At 32.4% G+C, this 24,000-nt stretch overlaps 1 protein-coding gene across 10 annotated transcripts in view; it reads left to right on the top strand.

Moving 5' to 3' along the window:
* The window catches only part of LOC145286010 (DENN domain-containing protein 1A-like), a 798,566-nt gene that overhangs the window by 366,840 nt on the left and 407,726 nt on the right, over window positions 1-24,000 (top strand). For 8 of the 10 annotated variants that reach the window (XM_080134611.1, XM_080134619.1, XM_080134620.1 and 5 more), the window contains one exon: window positions 19,635-19,733. The exons of the other annotated variants lie outside the window; for them this stretch is intronic. In XM_080134611.1, coding sequence (XP_079990737.1) covers window positions 19,635-19,733 — 99 coding nt within the window. The remainder of the gene's footprint in view (window positions 1-19,634; window positions 19,734-24,000) is intronic. 10 annotated transcript variants of the gene reach the window in all.

The raw sequence follows: 24,000 nt of genomic DNA on the forward strand, positions 1-24,000 counted from the left end.
ATTTTTTTTCTTTCACTTTATTTTTCTTTGTCTTTTCCTGTTTATTTACTTAACTTTTCTCACTCTTTAAATAGCATTACAAGCGTATGCTTTATTTTCGTGGACATCAACAACATTACATACCTAATGTGCTTCAACAAGCCATACCTTTTTTATTTGTGGGTTAATTTTTTTTATGGAAAGAGAATAAAATAAGCATTCCAATGATGTTAATTTATTTTTCTTTTATGTGTTCAATGTTTTTATGCTCCACTGTTTTTATGCTCCACTGTTTTTATGCTCCAAGTTAAAATGAAAGAACGGTAAAATTGATGACAGCAAAAAGGGAAACTGTTTCTTTTCAATGTTTACATTTCATACGATACGTGTGGATACATATGTGCAGGGTCAAATTGGATTGGATATGGCTGAAATTTTACAGACTATATGAGCATAGAAGCTCATCTCTACTGGACTTTGATTTATATTTTACTAGCAAGGGGTACCCGGCGTTGCCCGGGTGTTTTTCGGGGTATGTGAAAAAAACCCGAAAATGTGAAAAAAAAACAAAGCCTTCACGACGCACAGTTGGAAAATAGTAAAGTGTTTAAAAACAAACAGGTGTGCGTTTTTGATTGACGTGACGGCGATAGGTATTCAGCAGTTATTTTGTGCGGGACAGTTTTGAATGAGGTGAATAAATCGGTTTGTTTGTTTTTAAAAATCCGCTCCCTGTTTATTAGGAGGAGCGAAATGAAAGCTACAGTCTGATATGACGAAGTCGACATTGAACAAACGTTACTTAGCTCTCTTGAGACAACTGGCTTTCAGCCTGTTGTATTTATTTGCTTCCACACTGAGCAAATTAGGCAAAAGGCCGTTTTTTAATGTGGAGAGAGACAGAGAGGGAGGGGGGAAGGAAAGGGGGGGCAACTCCCGAGAGGTGGGAAATGGGAGCTGAATAGTAACTGTGGTCTGTAGGGTGATCCCTACATTGACCAAGTTCAGATATGTGGGGTTACCCCCACATATGGTCTTTGCTAGTCATAGCTGGTCTTTGCTAGTCATAGCTTTGCAGCATCTGTCGGAACAGATACTACACTTTGATCTTGTCGCCCGGACCCCCGAGGGGGTTTGGGGCTGTTGTATTTATTTGCTTCCCCACTGAGCAAATTAGGCACAAGGCCGTTTTTTAATGTGGAGATGGAGGGAAGCGGGGAGGGAAAGGGGGTACCAGCTCCCGAGAGGTGGGAAATGGGAGCTGGATTAGAAACTGTTGGTATGAAGGGTTGCCCCTTCAGTGACCAAGTTTAGATATGTGGGGTTGGCTCCACATATGGTCTTTGCTAGTCATAGCTGGTCTTTGCTAGTCATAGCTTTGCAGCATCTGTCGGAACAGATACTACACCTTGATCTTGTCGCCCGGACCCCCGAGGGGGTTTTGGGCTGTTATTAGAGTCGAGTTTCGCCTTTTTTTATACCGAAAACCGAATGTAACGCATGCCGATGCGGGGAAATGTCGAATAATTAACGTTTGAAAGTCAATAAAATTAAATAGGTAGGCGAGCTCCGTGGGTGACTCTGAGATATTACAATTTATAGATGATATAAAAAGTTTTAAGAAGTTGTGAACCGAGCAAGCGCTTCTCTGAAAGAAGCCTTTTGTGGACATCAAGGAAAAGCGTACATACATACATTTTCGCTTTTATATATATAGATGACCACAACAAAGTTACAACCAAGCAAAGTTGACAAAGAATATTTCAAAATTGATAAGATAAATCGGTATATATCATCCATATTCATATAGATAATAGTTTCAGAATTTAATGTATAATATTTAAATATTTGATAATTATTAATTGTGCAGAAATTTCTTTAAAATGTTATCTTTTATAGAAATTTAAATCCACTTAATGGGAAAGGGCTTGCTATACGTTAATGCGCTGACCAAAGACCAAAGTATAAAATGTATGTATACTTTTTTATACTTGCTAGAATTATGCCATCCAACATGTTGGAGGGAGTATAAAATTCCTACTTTTGAGACATTAGCTGGTTGTGCACTCAACTGACTAAAGTCAGCGCATTAAACGAGTTTCATTTGTATTCTCTTATTCTGTGTTTCTGCTTTCATTTTGAAAGCAGAAAAATCAGATTAATTTTTTATTCTGAGTTTGTCAATTTAAAAATATTATTTTCAAGTTTTTCAAATTTGATTTCCAAACAATACTATTTTGTTGTTTTCAACGCTTTTAGTACATATGTCTTAAAAGCGTTAAAAAACAATAAAATGTACTAAGTACATGCGTTTCTGTTATCATGCTATTTATTACTTCTTACTTGTACTTAAGGTAGAATTGTTTTTTAGTGGTAAAAATATATATATATATATATATATATAAAACAAATAAAAGGTACTTGTGCACTTATGCTACCATGCTGAAATAATGTTATTTAGAAACGCATTCTTAACATGGTAAAGGAAAGGTGTTTTGTTAACTATTCTGTACTTTCACCTAACAATTAAATAAAATAAAATATATCGTGAAACTTGAATTTATTATTAACTCATTGTAAAGACCATTTTTTCAAATCTGTAAAACAAACCCATTTTTGTTTTAACTGAGGATATCTAAATAATAATAATAATTAAACGGTTTGATAAAGAATTTCATTGTGATGCATTTTTTAAATTTTTACCTTGTTTCTATCTTTGACTATCTTTTTTTAAGGTTTTTGGGTATGCTGAAAACGAATATCACATTTTAATTTTCTGCAAATAAGTAGTTTTCCGGATATTAAGCAATGTCATTTCTTATGTTATCACTGGTGGCCATCTCGGTACATGTGTTTTCGCATAGTTTCTTGGGATTACGTTTGCACACTCGCACGTACTAAGATGGCCACCAGTGATAACATAAGAAATGACATTGCTTAATATCCAGTGAACTACTTATTTGCAGAAAATTTAAATGCGATATTCATTTCCAGCATACCCTAAAATCTATTTAAGCAATCATTTTAAATGTTAAGGGGGAAACAAGGTAAAAAAAAATTACCGTTTTATTTCTTAGATGAATTTTCAATAAAACAACAGAATACAAATGACAAAAATTACCATCAACTGGTGAATATATAGTTGTTGCTTATTTCTGGTATCCTGGTACTGTGAAAGCTACATTAAGGATTAATGTAGAGTACGATTTATGGTTGCGTCTCAGAAAATACGGGTATATTTTGGGCCAGGATTTACAAAATTGAAAATTTGACTGGTCCCAAAATGCATACGTTCTGGTTGACTATGGGAATTTCCTTCCATCTTTTACAGAAATCCAAAATCTATATGAAAAATTTCTTTGATTTTTTTGTGAGATTAATTCATATCTACTCAATTTTTTTTTTTTTTTTTTTTTTTGGAGAGGAGTAGGAAATACCGGCCATGAATGCTCTTTAGGCATTCAATGGCTACATCCCAGATTAAGCTCTCCTTTGTTGAGGAGGCAGGAAAATGCCTGCTCTCAATAAAGCTATATTTAAATATCACTATAATACTTAGTTTTGTATGATACCATGCGCCAGTTTAAAAAAAATTGAAATTTGTACATATTAATTCATAAATTATGGCTTCTGATAAAGAGATACATCAGATTTGACTTCATAATCAGAAAAAGCACACAATTTTACACAAGATTGCCAAGTTTCATGAAAATAGCTTGAAAAATAAATAAATGGATGCAAAATTACCGAATTTCTTGAAATGTTTAGGTCCGTAATTTAGCCCATTTTTTCTTTGGAAAAAGCATAAATTTTGTCACTTAAAATTCTCATAACTTTTGAAGTACTGATGGTATTTGCATAATTCAAACAGTTTAAGCATCTTTTACATAGCTCTTTTCATGTTAATTTTGCCATACTTCTAACAATTTACAATGTCGGGGGACCTAAAAGTTCACTCCCTGCATGCATTTTCTGAGTCCTTCTTTTAACTGGCCAATTATGAAGTATTTTGAGAATGTAACTTTTGTTCAATTGTTAATTGCCTTTATTTTCTTGAACAAACATTTTTAAGGTTTTAAAAATTTATACACAAAAGAAAAACTTTTAAAAATTCTTTCTACATAGTTAATTTTAAAACCAAATTTAATAAATTGAAAAGCAAAAATATCAGTCTTTTAGTATTTTTATGGCATTTGTATATTAATGCGTTTTTAAGTGCTGGTAGAATTTGTAATATTTCAGATATATTATGGCATAAAAAAAAATTCTGACTGCAAATAACTAAAGAGTGGAATTACAGGAAGACAAATGTTGCGTCAGTTTAGATAAAAACATCTCTTTACTCCTTTCAAAATTTTGAAGTTTAAAACTTTACAAAAAATATTTGAACAAACACAAAAAGGACTTGTGATTCCTTTTGTATAGCAAAATTCTAAATTTTGTCTGCAACTAGCAGTTCAGCCTGGTTTTGCTTGGGCCCTATGTACTGTTCATAACTTGCCATATGGTACATTATCAATGTGTAAGATTTCAAATGTTTTAGACAAAATTTTGTAGAGAATGCAGAGGTCAATTTTTAAAAACTTTGACTCCAATTTTGATCCATTAACATTTATTATTTTGGTCTCAAATCAAAATACAAAGTTCAAGTTACCTACATGTAAAATTTCAAGTGTTTAGACCCAGAATTGGCAGAGGATTTGGTAGAATCTGCAAAGGTCAACTCTTTCAATGTTGACCTTTTGGCAGCCAAATTCCCCCCTCCAAACTGAATAAAATGCTTGCCGCATGTCTGAATATCCGTTATGTATAAATTTCAAATGTTTAGACCAAAAATTGGCTGAGTAATTTGTTAGACACCGCAAAGGCCAAATGTTTTGAACTTTGACCCCTTGGCAGCTCAAATTTTCCACCCAAACCGATTAAAAAGCTTGCCTTATCTCTGAATATCTTTTATGTAAAATTTCAATTGTTTAGACCCAAAATTGACTGAGTAATTTGGTAGACTGCAGAGGTAAAATTTTTTAAGACTTTGACCCCAATTTTGACTCCTTAACATTTATTTTTGGGGGCTTAAATCAAATTAAAAAGTTTGATCCATGTCCAAGTAACCTACATTTTAAATTTTAAATGTTTAGACCCAAAATTGGCGGAGAAGTTTTGTAGAGATTTCAAATGTAAAATCGTTGAAGTTTGACCCCTTGATAGCCAAATTCCTGGCTAAAAAGTGATTAAAAAGATTTTCCCAAGTATTAATACTCCTTATGTCAAATCTCGAGTCTCTAGACAGTTATTTGGTAGGGAAATGTACGCACACACACATTTTCACTTTTCATGAAATCATTTCTCTCCGATATGTTCATAAAAGTAGTGGTTGATGGGCAGAAATCAGAGGCCCACAGTATTAATGTTGGAGTCCCTCAGGGGTCCATCCTGGGCCCAACTCTCTTCCTGATCCACATCAATGGTCTCCCAAAACACATACTTAAATCATTCATTGACATCTATGCTGATGACACGACCATCTATGGCAACACATCAAAGGCCATAAATGACAAGGTTCTCTCTAATTCTCTCTCTTCTGATCTTGTGCACGTGGTACAGTGGGGGAAGACGTGGCTGGTTACTTTTGATGCATCTAAAACCAAGCTTCTATCTTTACATCATCAATGCTCTGATCCCCATCTGGCATCAATTGAAATAGATGACTCTCGTCTTGGAGACTCCATGTTTTGACAAGCTTTTGGGTTTGACCTTTACTCCTGATCTGAAATGGAACACGTACATCAAGTCTGTTGCCAAGGATGCTGGGAAAATGGTGGGATCCTTCTACCGCTCCAGAAGATATCTCACTACTGATGCAATTCTCTATCTGTATAAAAGCCAAGTATGTCCAAGAATGGAGTACTGCTGCCACATCTGGGCAGGAGCTGCTAAAAACAGAGTACGAAATAGACTTCGTAGCTTAGTGGGGGATGCCCTTTTCTCTTCCCTGCAGCCTCTCTCCCACAGAAGAGACGTTGCGGGCCTGTCTTTGTTTTATCGTTATTTCTATGGCAAGTGTTCGTCTGAGCTCTAATCTCCCCCCTCCCTCGCCAATCTTTCACGAGAAACACCTGTCTGGCTGAAACTACTGTCAATAATTTTCCCCACTCTTTATCTGTGCCTAAATCAAAACGGAGATTCCATGAGCAGAGCTTCTTTCTCAGAAGTGCACGACTGTGGAACTCTCTTCCGTTTGCCTGTTTCCGACCTGACTACAACTTGGATGTCTTCTAGTCCAACATAAACAAATTCTTGACAAACTGCCCCCTTAAGTAAGACACTCTATCAAATCTCCAATACTAATGATTACTACAATACTATCTCATTGATTACTGTACACGCAATAACCCTTATCCCTGAGTGGCCTCCAGGCCTTGATAAGTGGTGACCTCCATGTAAAAAAAAAAAAAATGTTAATCTATGACAGCTTTGTCGCAAATATTTTGTATAAATTGCTCACTTCAAAATAGTTAAAAAATGACAGATTTACACAAGTTGAATAAAAAAAATATATGAAACTAACCGTACCCGGCCACGCGTTGCTGTGGCTCAGTTTGTTAAAATGGAACACATTCCTCATAAAAAATTGCATTTTGTATTGTTTATTTATTTTATTATTTTGCAATTTTTTTTTATCAATAAAAGTTGTTTTTTTCCCCCAAGAAAAGATGAATTTTTTACCATAAATTGTTAGGTGAAAGTTTTTTTGTTTTTTTTTTCAGGAAAACTTTTTTTTAAAAGAAAGTTGGCAGTAAACATTTCTTTTTGAAAACAGAATTTTTATTATAAAAAGAAAAGATGAATATTTTATATGAACACTGTAAATAGTTAGGTGAAAGTAGAGAAAAGTTAGATTTTTTTTTTTTTTCAAGAGAATGTACAAATTTTTTTTGTAAGAAAATAAACCGAAAAAATACTCCCATCATTAATTAATTCTGCAAAAAAAATAAATAAAATATTGGTTTAATGTTTCAACATTTGAACAACGCTCGGCGTAATCCGGTGATTGCCGGTCGAACCCTAAACTAATTGGAATCCGGTATGAGGAGAAGGGGGGTTAAATTCTGCATGAGTACCATTCTTTTTAATTTTGTCTTTTGTTCAATTTTTTGTGTGGGCTTTTAGCGCTAGCAAACTAACAAATTTAACCAAAATGCAAAAAATTCAACACTTAAATAATTTTAATAAGTGCCCAGCTCCTAGTAAATTAATCCCCCTTATTGGAAACACTGAAAGGAAGGACGAAACCAAATTATTGCCAGTATGTTTGGGAGAGGTTCTATAGGTGTATCAGAAAGTGGCCATTAAAAATGATGATCAGAACCTTAATAATACAACTTACTATTTTTTTAAGCTTATAGCTACTTGAAAATATAATTCAAACCCTAATTATTTTTTCAATTAAAGGAGCAAAGACCAAATTTTTAAAAAATAACAGGTTTAATAGCAAATTATGCAATATTTGTTTCTTTAAAGCGGTTTTCTTTTAAAAAAATATAAAAGAAAATCAATATATTTTGACTTGCTTATAAATATATGTATATATATGCCAAAAAATCACTTACCTAAAAAAAAAATTATTAAATGGGTAGTTCCAGTCTTCATTGTTAAGAATTTATCCATATGTATATTTTAAATTCCATGTATTTTTTTAAATAAAAGGATTTTTTTAAAGCGAGGGTCCTAGAAAATCGCATTTTTGTAACATGTTTTTCGCAAAGCGTTAAACAGCTGCTGCTAAAATGAAATTTATGAAGTATGGTTTCGTCCAAGGGCATAAATAATGTTTCTTTTTTATTGCGTGTGTTAACCAAAATTAGTATTTTTCATCCTCTGTAGTTAAAAAAAGAAATGCACAATCACTTATAAGTTTTTCCCCTAGAACAAAAAATCCGCTTCATCGATTTAAAAAAAATTCTTTTAATGAAATACACCAGTTTTTGATTGATATATTTTAATACTTCTTCATCAACTAATTTTATTTTTTTTAATATCTAAAAAAAGAAAACATTCAATGAGATAGAAAAATTTGCCGTCAGCGTCTGGTATTTACTTGACGATGTAAGCATAACATGAGCTTTCATTAAAAAAACAAAAAAAAATCAATGTGTTTTTTTTTTTTTTTTAAAAAAAAGGTTTTACATTTTGGACTTTACAGGTAAATTTTCAAAAAACTATTCTTTTTTTTTTGTTTTAAATTGGAATATTTTATTTATTGATCTTTTATCTTCAATTTGTGATATATAAAACTTTGACACATAAATTAATTATTAAAATTTTAATAAACATTTCAAAATGGCGGTGTGAATTTGAAAAAAAAATGTTTGTCTATAATATTATATTTGGTTTATTGGAAAGAGCATAAAATTTCACATTAACCCTGAAAATATCGTAAAAATTGAACCAATAGAAAAATTTGGATAGATTTTAAAGTTTAAAAATTGCAAAATATTTAACTCGTAAAATTCTATTGATTTTATTACATAAAAATAATGGCTGCATGAAGGCACGCCAGCATTTTGAAAAAATTTTGTAAACACTGTTTTTTAAAAAGTAAAAAATAATATTTCTATTATTTTTTAAATAACTTTAATAGTTTATTTTGAAAGTATATTCCATATAGAAAATAAACAACTCACTTTAAAAAGAGAAATTACAAATTTTTTATATTCCATTCGCAGTTTTCTGTTGGGGGTGTCAAAAATTCCTTAAATTTCTGATGAATCTAGAGTTTCTATTCTTTTTTTTTTCTTTCTTTCTTTTTTTCAATATTTTAAGCAGATTTGTCACTCAGCTAGCAGATTTGGTGCTTCTACACTTTATTGCCGAAATTGGAGACGCCATTTTTTTCACGCACTTGCTATCCAAATCTATATCCAAATCAAATTATATGGCTGAACGATTGCTTCCGGAAAGGGAAAGAATAAATTTACCAAAATTTACATTTATTACTTCCGGAAACAATAAATTAAACTAAATAAATTTACCCAAATTAGCATTTATTACTCCCTTAAACTAAAATTATCGTTTATTACTTCCAGAAACTTGGTAAACCGATATTACTGGAGAAAATAAATCTTGGCAATTCAAAAAAATATTTAAAATTATTTATTTGTTCGAAAAGAAAACCCCCCAAAAAACAACACACAAACGAAAAAATAAACAAAAAAAAAAAAAAAACTAATAAATGTTTTCGTTTTCAAATTGCGCTCGCTCAGGTTAAACTATTATAAATATGTCATTTCAATTTTCTGTTTTTAATGAAAAAAAAAATTGTTCCATGAAAAACTTTCCCGTTCTCATCAACTCGAAACATTTCCAATTAAACAATTACGGATATATGTTCTCTTTCACTTTCTTTATTTACTTTTAAAGCAACATTGGACTTTTATAAAATAGTTTTCTTTTTTCTTTTTTTTTCTTTTTTTTCCGAACAAATAAATAATTAAAAAATTTTTTTTGAATTGTGAAGATTAATTTTCTCCAGTAATATCGGTTTACCAAGTTTCTGGAAGTAATAAATGATAATTTTAGTTTAATTTAACGTTTCCGGAAGTAATAAATGTAAATTTTGGTAAATTTATTCTTTCCCTTTCTGGAAGGAATCGTTCGGCCATATAATGATGTCTCCCCTAAATTTGGATAGCAAGTGTGTGAAAAAAAAATGGCGTCTCCAATTTCGGCAATAAAGTGTACAAGCACCCCAATTAGGTGAAAGTTTGTTTTTTTTTTCAGGAAAATTTGCACTTTTTTTAAAAAGAAAGTTGGTAGTAAACGTTTCTTTTGGTAAACAGAATTTGGTACTTCTTGGTTGTTGAGTTCCATGGCGACCAGCATAAAAAACACGCATCGCTCCCTTTCTGACGCAAGCCCACGTAACACTTTTTTTATTTACTGACATTGTCGTAGTAACTAAACGATTATTTTTCACATTATTTATTTTGAAAAAGTTTTACTCTTTATGAATATTAAAAGAAAAATTACTAAACATTTATTAATAATGCCTAACTTTTACAGACATTTATTTTTAAATGACGACTTTTATCGACTTTTTTTTTTTTTAATAGTATTTGCGGATGGCTGCTTACATTTGTTTTTTTATTTCTTTTTAAATGACTTATTTTAATAGCATTTGCGGAAAACGAAAAAAATAACTAAGCCATTTACTGACAATTTCTCGGTATCTTGACTTTGATAAAATTTATTTGTTAAAAATATTTGTGAAAGTGAGAAATGGTTTATTTTTTTTTCGTTTTTTTACCCATCCACAAATGCTATTAAAAAAAAGAAAGTCGATAAAAAGTCATTTAAAAAGAAATTAAAACAAATGTCAGCATACCCATCCACAAATGCTATTAAAAAAAAGTCGATAAGTCATCATTTAAGAAATTTAAAAACAAATGTCTGTAAACGTGAGGCATTATTAATAAAAGGCTGTAAATGACAAAGTTCTCTCTGATTCTCTCTCCTCTGATCTCGAGCGCATGGTTCAGTGGGGGAAGACGTGGCTGGTTACCTTTAATGCATCCAAAACCAAACTCCTATCCTTACGTCATCAACGCTCTGATCCCCATCTGGCATCAATTGTGATGAATGGCTCTCGTCTGAGTGAGGCCCCGTGTTTTGACAAGCTTCTAGGTTTGACCTTTACTCCTGATCTGAAATGGAACACGTACATCAAGTCTGTTGCCAAGGTCGCTGGAAAGATGGTGGGATCCTTCTACCGCTCCAAAAGATATCTTACTACTGATGCAATTCTTTATCTATATAAAAGCCAAGTACGTCCAAGGATGGAATACTGTTGCCATATCTGGGCAGTAGCTGCTAAAAACAGCCTATCCTGCCTTGACAGAGTACAGAATAGACCGTGGCTTAGTGGGGATGCCCTTTTCCCTTCCCTGCAATCTCTCTCCCACAGAAGAGACGTTGCGAGCCTATCCTTGTTTTATCCTTATTTCCATGGCAGGTGCTAGTCTAAACTCCAATCTCTGGTCCCCCCCCCCTCGCCAATCTTTCACGAAAAACACCCGTCTAGCTGAATCCACTGTGAAAAATTTCCCCCACTCTATATCTGTGCCTAAATCAAAACGTGGATTCCATGAACAAAGCTTCTTTCTTAGAACTGCATGCCTGTGGAACTCTGTTCCGTCTGCCTGCTTCCCATCTGACTACAACTTGGATGTCTTCAAGTCCAACGTTAACAAATTCCTAATGAACCGCCCCCTTAAGTAAACACTTCATCAAATCTCCACACTAACGTACACTACTTGCAATAACCCTTATCCCTGAGTGGCTTCCGGGCCTTGATAAGTGGTGATCACTGTGTAAAAAAAAAAAAAAAAAAATAAAAATGTTTAGTAATTTTTCTTTTAATATTCATAAAGAGTAAAAATGGAATGGAAATTTAAATTTCGCTCCGTTTTAATCTTTTTTTTTAATTGTGCTTCTTCCAAACAAATATAATCAAGAAAATAACATTCAACAATTGTACTTTATATATAAAACACGAAATATTAAAAAAATATATATATTAACGAAAGAGAAATAATTACATTTTTAAACAAAAAAAAGTCAATTTTGTATATAAAAGTTCTGTTTACTGATGTCACGTGATGACACGCGGTGTGAAATAATTGTCCCCAAATAAAAAAAATGTCCCATCCGTACAAAGAAAACCAAATATTTATTATAGAAAAATTACATATAATGTTATAATTACAAAGAGATATATAGAAACACGCATGCGTACCGTAAACATATTATACCAAAATGTGGAAGCCAACCATCCAGTGGTTATTAAGACTATTAATTATGAACGAACCAAGAGCTACATTTTTATATATATAGATTGTCAAATTTGTAAGAGATAAATTAGGTTAAAATATTTTACTTTTTTGCAAAATTCAATACATGAATTTAAGAATTTATCTCTCTTTGTTTGGAATTCTCTGAGCATTACCTCTAAGCAAATTATGATTTAAAAAAAAAAAAAAAAAGTGTGCAAATAAATTGAATGTACAAAATTGAATTTTCTTAGAAAATTTAGCCTGTGAGAAGTTATTTTAGAAAAAATTAACCAGAATATGAAACTACAAAAGTGATAGATTAAAAAGAAAGTTTTAAATAAGTTCTAAATAAATAGAAAATCTGACAAGATTTCCAAAATATTTCACCTGACAACAGGCAATTAAGTGGAAGATGAAACAATTTTTAGATTAAATATAGAAAAATAGTTTTAAAAAGCAAAAAAGGAACATTTGCTTTTCCTCTGTGCTGGTGGGATTTATTGACTTTATAAACACAAAGCAGAAATTTCTATGTGTTATCAATTTTAATATTGGCAGCTTTTGATAAGCATCTTATGATCAAGTTATTTTCTGTGTTGGTCAATATTTAATTGAATGTATTAAATGTTATTGTTCAGACATTATCTACAATCTCATAATTACAGTAACATGAAAGATTATCATAGATTTTCTGCAAATTTTATTGATGGCTACATCTAAAAGTTGCATATGCACTTTGTTTACTAGTTGACTTCTTGGTGTCAGTTTCTGGAAAATAGGAAATTTGTTTTATTCTCTTTCAATGAGTTTAACAATTTATCCAGCCCAACATTTTCTCCTAATTTTAGGCATCATGAAAACAACTATAAGACTACCCAATGATGCTTTATCTGGCAATCTGTGTTGTAAAGAAATCAGCAGAAAAAAAGTTTGTAATATTTACAGACTCATTAAAGAACCACTTTGAAAAACTCTTTTCAAAAAATGACTCAATATCTTCCTGTAACAAAAACAAAACAAAACAGCATACCAAAATTAAAAAACAAACAAAACGATCACACATAAGTAGTTTAATACACTAAAAATATCTACCATTCTTTCTGGGTTTATAGAAAGGAGTGCAGCTCTTTCATTTAATCTCAGTCTGCTCAGCTATTTCTCTCTTTTCGACTTTCTCCTTTCTTTCTGTGCTCTACAGTGTTATATGCCCATGCAAGATCACATCACCTAGATAAAATCTACTTGGCCAACACACAATCTGATTTGTTGCTGGATTACCTCAACACATCTTAGGGACCAAACTTCTTGTGTCAACCACTTTGTTTCATTTTTACATGGCTTGGATTTTTCTTTCAGCTAGCCTTTCATCACTGCGTTAGTTACTTATATTTTCTCTATCATTCTCCCACAAGTCAGAACTATACTCTAATCAATCATATCTCTGGGACTATAGATGTAGCAATACACATGAAAAAATTGAAATGGCTGAAAATATTTCAATAAGGGCATACATAGAAAGAGCTTGATAAGCTAAGAAAGAATCTTTTTAAATTTTTAAATCCAATTAAAGTTAAGGAATTTATTACTATTTTTGTGCCTCACACGTTTGGATATTTTTACCTCTTTAAGACCATGTGTATTTTGTTACATTTTTTACACTACTTTTTCAGTAAAAATGCTATATCTTTGTTAAAGCACAAGATTAAGCAATGAAATTTGCTATGTAAGTGTATTTTTGTGCAAGGAACCAGAATATGCCACTGAAAATCTCCAGAAATTAATGGTTTCCAAATAATCTACAATAAATGCACATAAATATGCTGCAATTCTTTAAAAATGCCATGTATCCATGAAAAGAAAAGAAGTTACAGAACGCAAAGCTGAATTTTAATGCATTATATGTACAAAAAACTGAAATCTAAATCTAGGACTGTTTAAAAATGAATATATTGCAATATTTCTTTGGTATTATTGTATGTCATTTTCATTTTTTTAATAAAAAAAGATATATTTATTAAAAAAATGAAAATGACATATTTATAATTGTTTAAACTGAGTGAGTGACATTTGAAAACCAAAACATTTATTCTATAAAAATGTATGAAAATATAATTGTAGATATTTATTGAAAAGTCTTTAAGAAAATTCAATTTTAATAAAACACTTTTGTAATTTTTTTGTTATTTATTTCCTACTTCACTCAGTTTAAAATACTGATTTCTTCTGTCGGGTTTTAACGACAGGTGCCTGAAAAAATGGCGTCTACATTTTCGGCGATAAACTGTAGAAGTGGCAAAAAGTTTTTTTGGTACAAGTTGAAAAATGATTCACAAATTTTGAAAGAATTTTGATTTTTAATTACATTTAATGTCTTTTTCTACTGTTTTTGTTCCTTAACTGAGCACCTCTAGAATTTTGGGAATTTTTGACACCCCTAACACAAAACTGAATAAAATATAAAAAACTCATAATTTCTCTTTTTAAAGTGGGTTGTTTATTTTCTTTATGGAATATACTTCCAAAATAAACTATTAAAGTTGTTTAAAAAATAATAGAAATATTATTTTTTAAAAAACAGTATTTTTTTTTTACGTCATGAAATGAATTGAATTTTACGAGTTAAATTTTTTCAATGTTTAAACTTTAAAAATCTATCCAAATTTTTCTATTGGTTCAGTTTTTATCATATTTTCAGGTTTAATGTGAAATTTTATGCTCTTTCCAATAAACCAAATATAATATTTTAGACAAACGTTTTTTTTTTTAAATTCCCCTCCCCATTTTGAAATGTCTATTAAAATTTTAATAATTAATTTATGTGTCAAAGTTTTATATATCACAAATTGAAGATAAAAGATCAATAAATAAAATATTCTAATTTAAAACAAAAAAAAAAGAAGTGTTTTTTGGAAATTTACCTGTAAAGTCCAAAGTGTAAAACCTTTCTTTTTTTTAAACCGTGTTGATTCTTTTTTCTTTTTTTTTAAGTGGAAGCTTATGTTAAGTAAATATTGTCAAGTAAATATCGGACGCTTACAACAAGTTTTTCTATTTCATTCAATGTTTTCTTTTTTTAGATATTTAAAAAAAAAAATTCACTCGATAAAGAAGAATTAAAATATATTAAATCAAAAATTCATGTATTTCTTTAAGAGGATAAAAAAAATGAAAATTTGGTCGAGCGAATTTTTTGTAATCGGCCAAAATTCATGAATGAAATATTCATATTTTGCAAATATGGTAGCGCATACTGAGCACTTTGTAGTTGAAATGAAATATTCCAAAAATACAAACGGGAGATAAGGATGCATGTGTTGTTTTTACGTTTTGAAAATAGTTATGTCCCTTTGAGACATTCGTATTTGATAAATTGAAAATTCGAAGCCACACAGCTTTAAGCTAATGGCGGAAACGAGTTGCGAAAATGCAATTTTCTGGGACCCTTGCTTTAAAAAATCTTTTTATTTAAAAAATACATGGAATATAAAATATAAATATGGACAATTCTTATAAATGAAGAATGGAAACACCCATTGCTTAGTTTTTATAGAGGTAAGTGATTTTTTTGGCATTAATATATATTTTTTAGATTTGGTTTCAGTTAAAATTCGTTGATTTCATGAAATCTTTCTGAAAGAAAACTGCCAAAAAAAAAAATATTGTATATTTTTCGATTAAACCTTTTATGATTTTAAAATTTGGTCTTTGCTCATTTCATTGAAATAAAAATTAGGGTTTGAAATTACATTTTCATATTGTTATAAGCTTGTAGACATGGAGAGTCTATTTAATCAAATGTTTGCAATGGCGACTTGGCCAAAAATTCTGATACACTTAGAGCACCTCCGACAAATATTTAAATATCAATTTTGCATTTTTTTTTTATATATAATCGGGTAGATTAGTTTCCATTCAATAATCTGCTGAAAACACAAGACGAAAACTTAAAAAAAAATATAAAGGGTTGTACCGTTCGTACATGTGAACCAAAAAAAAGAAATATTTCACATCTTCTGTTGTTCAAAGTGAAACACAATATTTTTCAAATTATTTATATGGTTGATAACAAAATAACTCTAAACATGTAAGAAATTTTTAAAAAATATTTATATGATTCATAACAAAATAGCTATAATTAAGATGATGTAAGAAATTTTTTATAACCAGAATTTCAATTAAAAAAAAAAAAAAAGTCGATCTGGAATAAAAATCAACAACAAAAAAAAAAGTCTGTTTATGCCATGCTGTTGCTGCTGATGATGATGCTATTACTAATACTACATTCACACTAAAGACGATTTTTTTAAATTGCTACGTACCACAAGGCAAAACAAAACAATATACTATTATTCTCTCAAACATAAAAAAAAAGATTGTTTTATTTAAAAGTGGGTGTCCGAAGAAATTTTTTTTTCAAAATTTTCCAAACTCGTCATGTTGAAATCTTCTTTTAACACAACAAAAAAACAAGTGGTCAAATATATTTCAGACACCCGAAAATATTAAAATTGACATTCCTTCTGGCTAGTTTCCAAATTTCATAAAAAAAAATTCTTAACAGAAACACGGTACGAGCGTTTACAAAATCTTATCAAAAATGCTGTTTTATGATAACATTTTTATCATTTTATTTACTTAAAACTTTTTAAAAATATAATGTACGCTATTATTTATTAATTCATTTGAAAGTATATTCATTTCTGAATAAAGCACTGGTATTTGGAAAACTTAAAGCCGTTTGGTTTATAAAATATAACTATTTTAGCAGAAACCCCTTGAAATCTGTGATTATTCAAAGTGTTTTATCGCCCATGTGTATTGCTAATAGATGAAGCACTCTCCTAAGATAGTAACACCCAAATACGTGTTTGGTGACTTGAATGCCCACCATAAAAATTGGCTTGGTTTCTCAAATTGCACAGAGACACTTGAACGCTCTACTTATAGATTCTCTATAGTCCATTTCCTCACACAGTAATGTTCCCAACTTGCCTCTCAGATCATGAAAACCAACAGGCTCCACTTCTAGACTTATTTCTCACCACAGTACCTGAGGGTTGTGTGATTAATGCTCACAGTCCACTTGGAAATGCAGACTACCTACTAGTATCAGTTGAAAGCACACTTAAATCCCAACCCCAAGGTGAGGAGTCATTGCTCAAGATAACACGGTACTACAAAAGGGCTGACTGGGAAGCCAATCAGAACACATCAGAGATGCCCCATGGACAAATATCTTTTCTTTTCTTACTGAACAGTGTGCCAATGAGACAAAGCAGGCATTGAAGCACACGGAAGTATTATAGCAAGCCTCACTCACCCCCATGGTTCACTATAGATTGTGCACCTGCCATTGCACAAAGATAGCATGAATTCCACCGGTCCGTACGTCATAAATCAAATACAAATAGGAAAAAATTTGTAGATGCTATAAATCATTGTAAGAGAGAAATAATGACAGCCAAAAGAAAGCATAGGAAACGCATAGAATCGCAAAAGATAGGAACTCTTGATATCTGGAAAATCTATCATAGTGTAGTGAATAAAGGGTAATCAGTAATTCCCTCACTATGCAACAACCGAGAAGGTTAGAGCCAACAAGCAACTCTCTCCCAAATTTCCCTATGTGGACAGAAGTCACACTAGATGATCTGAAAATCATCCCTTCTCATGTCCACAATATCATAAAAAGCTTAGACACCTCCAAGGCGTGTGGGCCTGATCTCATCTCTGCTATACTAATTAAGAAATGCTCAGCTGAGCTAGCTCCTATACTTTCCAAGCTTTACAATAAATGCCTTAGTGAATCTTGTTTCCCTAATAGCTAGAAGATGGCCTCTATGGTACCAGTGTAAAAGAATTCTGATGAAACGACTGATTCTCTCAATTATCGCCCTATTAGTCTCCTCCTACTCTTCACTAAAATCTTTGAGATCTTAATTAATCAACCATCTCGCAAAAGCAAATTTTCTCTCTGACAAACAGTATAGATTTAGGCAATGTTGTTCTGCTGCAGTTACTTTAAGTCATCTCTGAACGCATATACCATGCACTGGCTGTAGCCCTTGATATATCCAAGGCCTTTGACAAAGTCTGGCATGAAGGGCTGCTAATGAAAATAAAATTGTACAGTATAACTGGATGTATACTAAATATAATAAGATCCTTCTTAGACAAAAAGACCATCCAGGTTGTTATTGATGGATGTACATCCAAGCAGCATAACATTAATGCAGGAGTGCCTCAGGGGTCAATTCTTGAATCATTATTATTCCTAATTCTCATAAACGACATGCCCGTGTCCTATATATATGTGTTCGAGATGGGTATATTTGTTGATGATACGCTATAAAACATACATGAGAAGACAATGACAGAATTGTTAGAAAAATGACTTCCAGACCGTAATGGAATGGGGCCAAAAATGGATGGTAACATTTAATTCTAGTAGGACTAAGCTGCTCTCCTTTAACAATTATGAGATGCGTCTCCAGCCACCGATGTCCATGACAAATAACGCTCTACGTGAAAATACTTCCTTCAAACACATCGGTTTAACATTCACAGGCAATATGAACTGGAATAAATTCATTGAGGACATTGCGAAGGCTGCTGCAAAGAAGGTGGGTTCCCTCTATCGAGCTAAAAGACTACTCGCACCTGAGAGTATCTTTACTTCTACAAGGCCACCATTCACCCATGCAGGGAGTATTGTTGCTACATCTACCACTAGCCTCTCCCTTTTGGATAGGGCCCAAAAAATAATTTGCACTTTGTCAACTAATCTCATCACCACAGTGTTGCATCTCTGTGCCTGTCTTACAAATATTTTAATGGCATTTTCTCTGATGAATTCATTGCACTTTTTCCTTCTCGATGTACATATCCTCGACAAACCCGCTTAGCAACAAAATCTCACCCTTTCATTGTTGAGGTCCTTAAATGCCAGAAAGCTTTCTATTCTAATAGTTTATTTCCTTGAAGAGCTAGACTTTGGAATTCCCTTCCTGCTACCTGCTTCCCTGACTGTACTGATATGTTGAAGTTTAAATGTAATGTAAACCAACATCTTGTTAATCTTTCCCAGGCATGGTCCCAAATAGTAGCCCCTTACATCCAAGTGGTGATATGCCTTGTTAGGGTGAAAGTGAGTTAAAAAAAAATAACAAAAACATCCAGGACATCAACTTTTCCAGCTAATGTGTTTTTAATGGCTGTTGAGTGTCATCCAAATTATCATGGGCAAAAACAGATTTCTTTTATCAATTTATTATATTCACAAATAATTGTCTGTGTATTAAATTGCTACCATAACAATCTTTCTTTTCGTCATCACCATCATCAGTACATCCAATGACACTGTCACAATAGTTATAACCTGTGAAAGCATATCATTTCAAAATGAGACAATATTCCAATTCAATAGAATGGCACTGTACAAGATTCAAAAATGATATAAATTAGCAATTATTCTGCACCATATTCTGCGCCCAGTATGTATGTATTTTTGCTATGATTAAGGGAATTATTTGAAAGTTTCACCTGTGCTTTTTTTTTGGGGGGGTCAGTATTTGTCTACAATATTTTTTATATTGTTTATTTAAGTAACTAAAATAAAATGCTGAATTAAGAGATGAGTAATATAAAAGTTGAATTAGCCTAATGTGGCCTGAGATCGAAACCTATAGTTTTTGTTTCATGATTGGCCATATATTTTATGAAACGCACATCCACACACAAGACATGAAGTCATTTTGTATTTATTCTTTACTGCTATTTTTATATTTTTTGTTTTAATATAAGTTCTATTTTGCTAAATTTTAGTTTACTTCATGAGCGAAGAGTTCTCTTTACCTCTAAGAAATTAAGTCGAGTAACAGCCTGTGTCCATGCAGCTGCGACTCTCATCTACCCAATGAACTGGTACGTATTAATACCTTTTTATCTTTTCATATTAAGAAATACTTATAGAATACTGGAAATTTTATCTCTGGGTTGTGTTCATTTCTTGCCAAAACATTCAAAATAATTAATGTTAATCCTCATAACTGTTTGACAAAGAGAAAGTTGTTTTTTTTTTGTTTTTTTTTAATTTTAAAGTTTTAAATGCTTGTGCATTCGTCTGAATCAGCATCAATGTCAAAAGTAACTATTTGCAATATATATATATATATATATATATATATATGATGAGAAACTGAAAAGATTTTATTAACTGAAAAGTAAAAAATAGTATAATGAATAAAAAAAAAATATATAATAATAATAATAGTAATGCTTCTACTAATAATAAAAATAATAGTAAATGAATATAATAATTTAATAATGATGATGATGATTATAATAGTAATAATGATAATAATTAATGGTAAGTGTGATGAAGAATAATTATTATCAATTGAACTATTTGAACGATAGGCCCATTTCCAAGCAGGTTTTCTACAATGTCACAACATATACACTAAATTAAATAGAATTGTTTCTTTCTGTATATTTTCCACAATGCAATTTTTGAAATAGAAAATAAATATTTTTTTCTTTTCAAATGCTGCAATTTTTTTTTCTTGGAGTGTGGATTGACGATTATTTCAAAATGCAGAAGAAATATTTTTTTTATAAATCTCAAACATTTTGCATGTAATTATTTTAATCCTGTAACTTAATCCGATATTTTAAAAAAAAAAATTTTTTTTTTACACGGTGGTCACCACTTATCAAGCCACTCAGGGATAAGGGTTATTGCAAGTAGTGTACGTTAGTGTGGAGATTTGATGAAGTGTTTACTTAAGGGGGCGGTTCGTTAGGAATTTGTTAACGTTGGACTTGAAGACATCCAAGTTGTAGTCAGATGGGAAGCAGGCAGACGGAACAGTTCCACAGGCGTGCAGTTCTAAGAAAGAAGCTTTGTTCATGGAATCCATGTTTTGATTTAGGCACAGATAAAGAGTGGGGGAAGTTTTTCACAGTGGATTCAGCTAGACGAGTGTTTTTTGTGAAAGATTGGTGAGGGGGGACCAGAGATTGGAGTTCAGACGAGGACCTGCCATGGAAATAAGGATAAAACAAAGATAGGCTCGCAACGTCTCTTCTGTGGGAGAGAGGTTGCAGGGTAGAGAAAAGGGCATCCCCCACTAAGCCACAAAGTCTATTTTGTACTCTGTCAAGGCAGGATAGGCTGTTTTTAGCAGCTCCTGCCCAGATATGGCAGCAGTATTCCATCCTTGGACATACTTGGCTTTTATATAGATAGAGAATTGCATCAGTAGTGAGATATCTTCTGGAGCGGTAGAAGGATCACACCATCTTTCCAGCGACCTTGGCAACAGACTTGATGTACGTGTTCCATTTCAGATCAGGAGTAAAGGTCAAACCCAGAAGCTTGTCAAAACATGGGGCCTCTCCCAGACAAGAGCCATCCATCCCAATTGATGCCAGATGGGGATCAGAGCATTGATGATGTAAGGATAGGAGTTTGGTTTTAGATGCATTAAAGGTAACCAGCCACACCTTCCCCCACTGAACCACGCGCTCAAGATCAGAGGAGAGAGAATCAGAGAGAACTTTGTCATTTACAGCCTTTGATGTGTTGCCGTAGATGGTCGTGTCATCAGCATAGATGTCAATGAATGATTTAAGTATGTGTTTAGGGAGGTCATTGATGTAGATCAGCAAGAGAGTTGGGCCCAGGATTAACCCTTGAGGGACTCCAGCATTAATACTGCAGGCCTCTAATTTTTGTCCATCGAACACTACTCTTATGAGCCTATCAGAGAGAAATGATTTAATGATTGAGAAAACACTTCCAGTTATACCGTAGCTGGAAATCTTGTGAAGTAGACCCTTATGCCATACCTTGTCGAAGGCCTTTGATATGTCCAGAGCAATTGCCCTAGAAAGGAAGCCTTTGTCAAGAGATTCACTAATCCTGTGAGATATAACCGTTAGCACATCTGCAGTAGATCTTGCAGAACGGTAAACCAATTGTTAAACAATTAGTACCATTTTCAATCAGGACTGTATTTATAATTGCTAGGCCATATTTTCAGCCTAGTCCATTGTAAATCCCTGGTGTAAAAAATCTATCATAGAGTTCTTGTAACTATTCCATAAATCAAGAGAATTTGTATGGTTTGAATAAGCAAAAACCCTGCTGATCTTCAAAATGGACTCCAAGTTTATACATATTTTGTTTATTTTACTTTAATTAGTTTTAAGAAATCAAGCTAACACTTGATTCCAGTACGATTTAAATTTATATCGGAGGGCTTTTTTAAGAAAAGACGATGTTCCCTAATGGCTGCTATCTGTATTTCATTACAATTTGGTCTTTGAAGATCCTTTTTTATTAAGCCAGTTGCTCCTATCACAATCAGTATAATGTTTATTTCTTTCAGAGACCATGTCATATTTTAGATAATTTTTTAGGTCCTGATATTTTGTTATTTTTCCATGTTCAGCTATATTAGGGCCAAAGTCATTTCGGACTGTAACATTAATAACGAGCACAGTTCTTTCAGACTTGTTCCATATTATCATGCTTGGCTTGATAGTCTCGTCTTTGTCATATCTGTATGTCTTTATCATAGAACACTATCACATTTCTATTTGATGTACCAGTGGTGGTTCATGTACCCAAATGTTCGCTAATCCCTCCACAGATCTTCCAATGGACGTATTTACTTGCTTTGTTGTGGCAGACTGTGTAAAGACCATCTGCCAATAAGATTGGGCATCCAGATATTAGGTGGCTTGGCTCTCAATTACTGGGTGGCAAAACCTGCACTGGTCATTTGCTTGTAGGTCAGACATTTTTTTTTTTTTTTTTTTTTTTTTTTTTAGTCCATTTGTGAGTAAGCTCTGATCTTGAATTTCTACAATGGAAATCTCCCACTCTTGAGCCATTGGAGTGAAGCATCCCTGTCTATATATTCCTGGTTAAGCTCCTCCAGGAACTTTCTTACTCTTTTATGTTATTCCCATCCTTGTCTTCTTGTGTCCATCTTGATTTCTGTGTCTTTCATTTTTCTTCCTTGCAATCTGTGTTGCTAGTTCATCATATACCTCGGCAGTATTTTCCAGTATGACACCCCCAAAGTTTTCAACAAGCTTTGTGGTTGAAGTATGTTAGGCTAGACATTCATGTTGGTCTCTCACTATTTTCATTGTCATATCTGTTGAGCTTTCGAGCTTTCGATGTACTGCTTACAATGGTGGCTCGATATGCATGGCTTATTTCAGTGAGGCTGAGACCCCCTTCTTTTCATGATAGGTATATCCTGTTCATACATTGATTTGAGTATATTATTTTATGTAAGGTTAGGAGTTTCCTGGTCTTTGTATCTAGCCTATTGATATTGCATTGAGGCCAGTTAATAATACCAAAACCATATGAGATGACAGGAATTGCAAGCTGATTTATGGCAGTTATTTTGTTTTGGGAGCTTAATTTAGATTTCAGGATCTTTTTAAGGCATGCTTTGTATTCTTCTTTCACCGTATCTCATTTTTTGTGCTCTACAGTTACATTTTCCTCTATACCGCAGTACTTATCTGTGGCATCCACCCGCTTTTACATCCTCAATAAAGCAATCCTTGAACCAAAGATGGTTGGATGTTGACTTTTTTTTCCTTTTTTTTATTGTGCATTTAGCACATTTGTTCAATCCAAACTCCATGCAGACATCCTCTGTGAAGGAGACAAGTTGTTTTTCTGTCTCTGTATAGTTTGAGATTATTCATAAAGAGTAAATGTTTCACTGATTTTTTTTTTTTTTTTCCTGCCTCTACTGAGACTGTACTCGGCATCACATTTTTTAAGGAGCTTGCTGAGTGAGTCAATTGTAAGGCAGAAGTTGGGGATAGGCTATTACCTTGAAATATACCTCGCTGGACACTGAGATTTAAAGTCTGTATTGCAGGAATGGATGTTTGCCATATGATCATTTGTTTCGTAAGTAACGTCCTTATGCTCTCATGGACATTATACATCTCCAAACATTGCGTTATCCAGAAGTTTGACACTGTCAAATGTCTTTTTATAGTCAATCCAAACCATTGACAAGCTCCTTTGACGTTTTTGCAATACTCAAGAATTGTTTTATTAAGGAGGAGTTGGGCCTTTGTATTTCTGATACATCCCTTTCGTTCTTTTTTAAGGTAATCACCATTGACCAGGTGTTGCAATTATTCT

The sequence above is a fragment of the Euprymna scolopes genome, chromosome 10 (assembly GCF_053919585.1).
Source record: "Euprymna scolopes isolate OS-2025 chromosome 10, ASM5391958v1, whole genome shotgun sequence".
Classification (NCBI taxonomy): Eukaryota; Metazoa; Mollusca; class Cephalopoda; order Sepiida; family Sepiolidae; genus Euprymna; species Euprymna scolopes.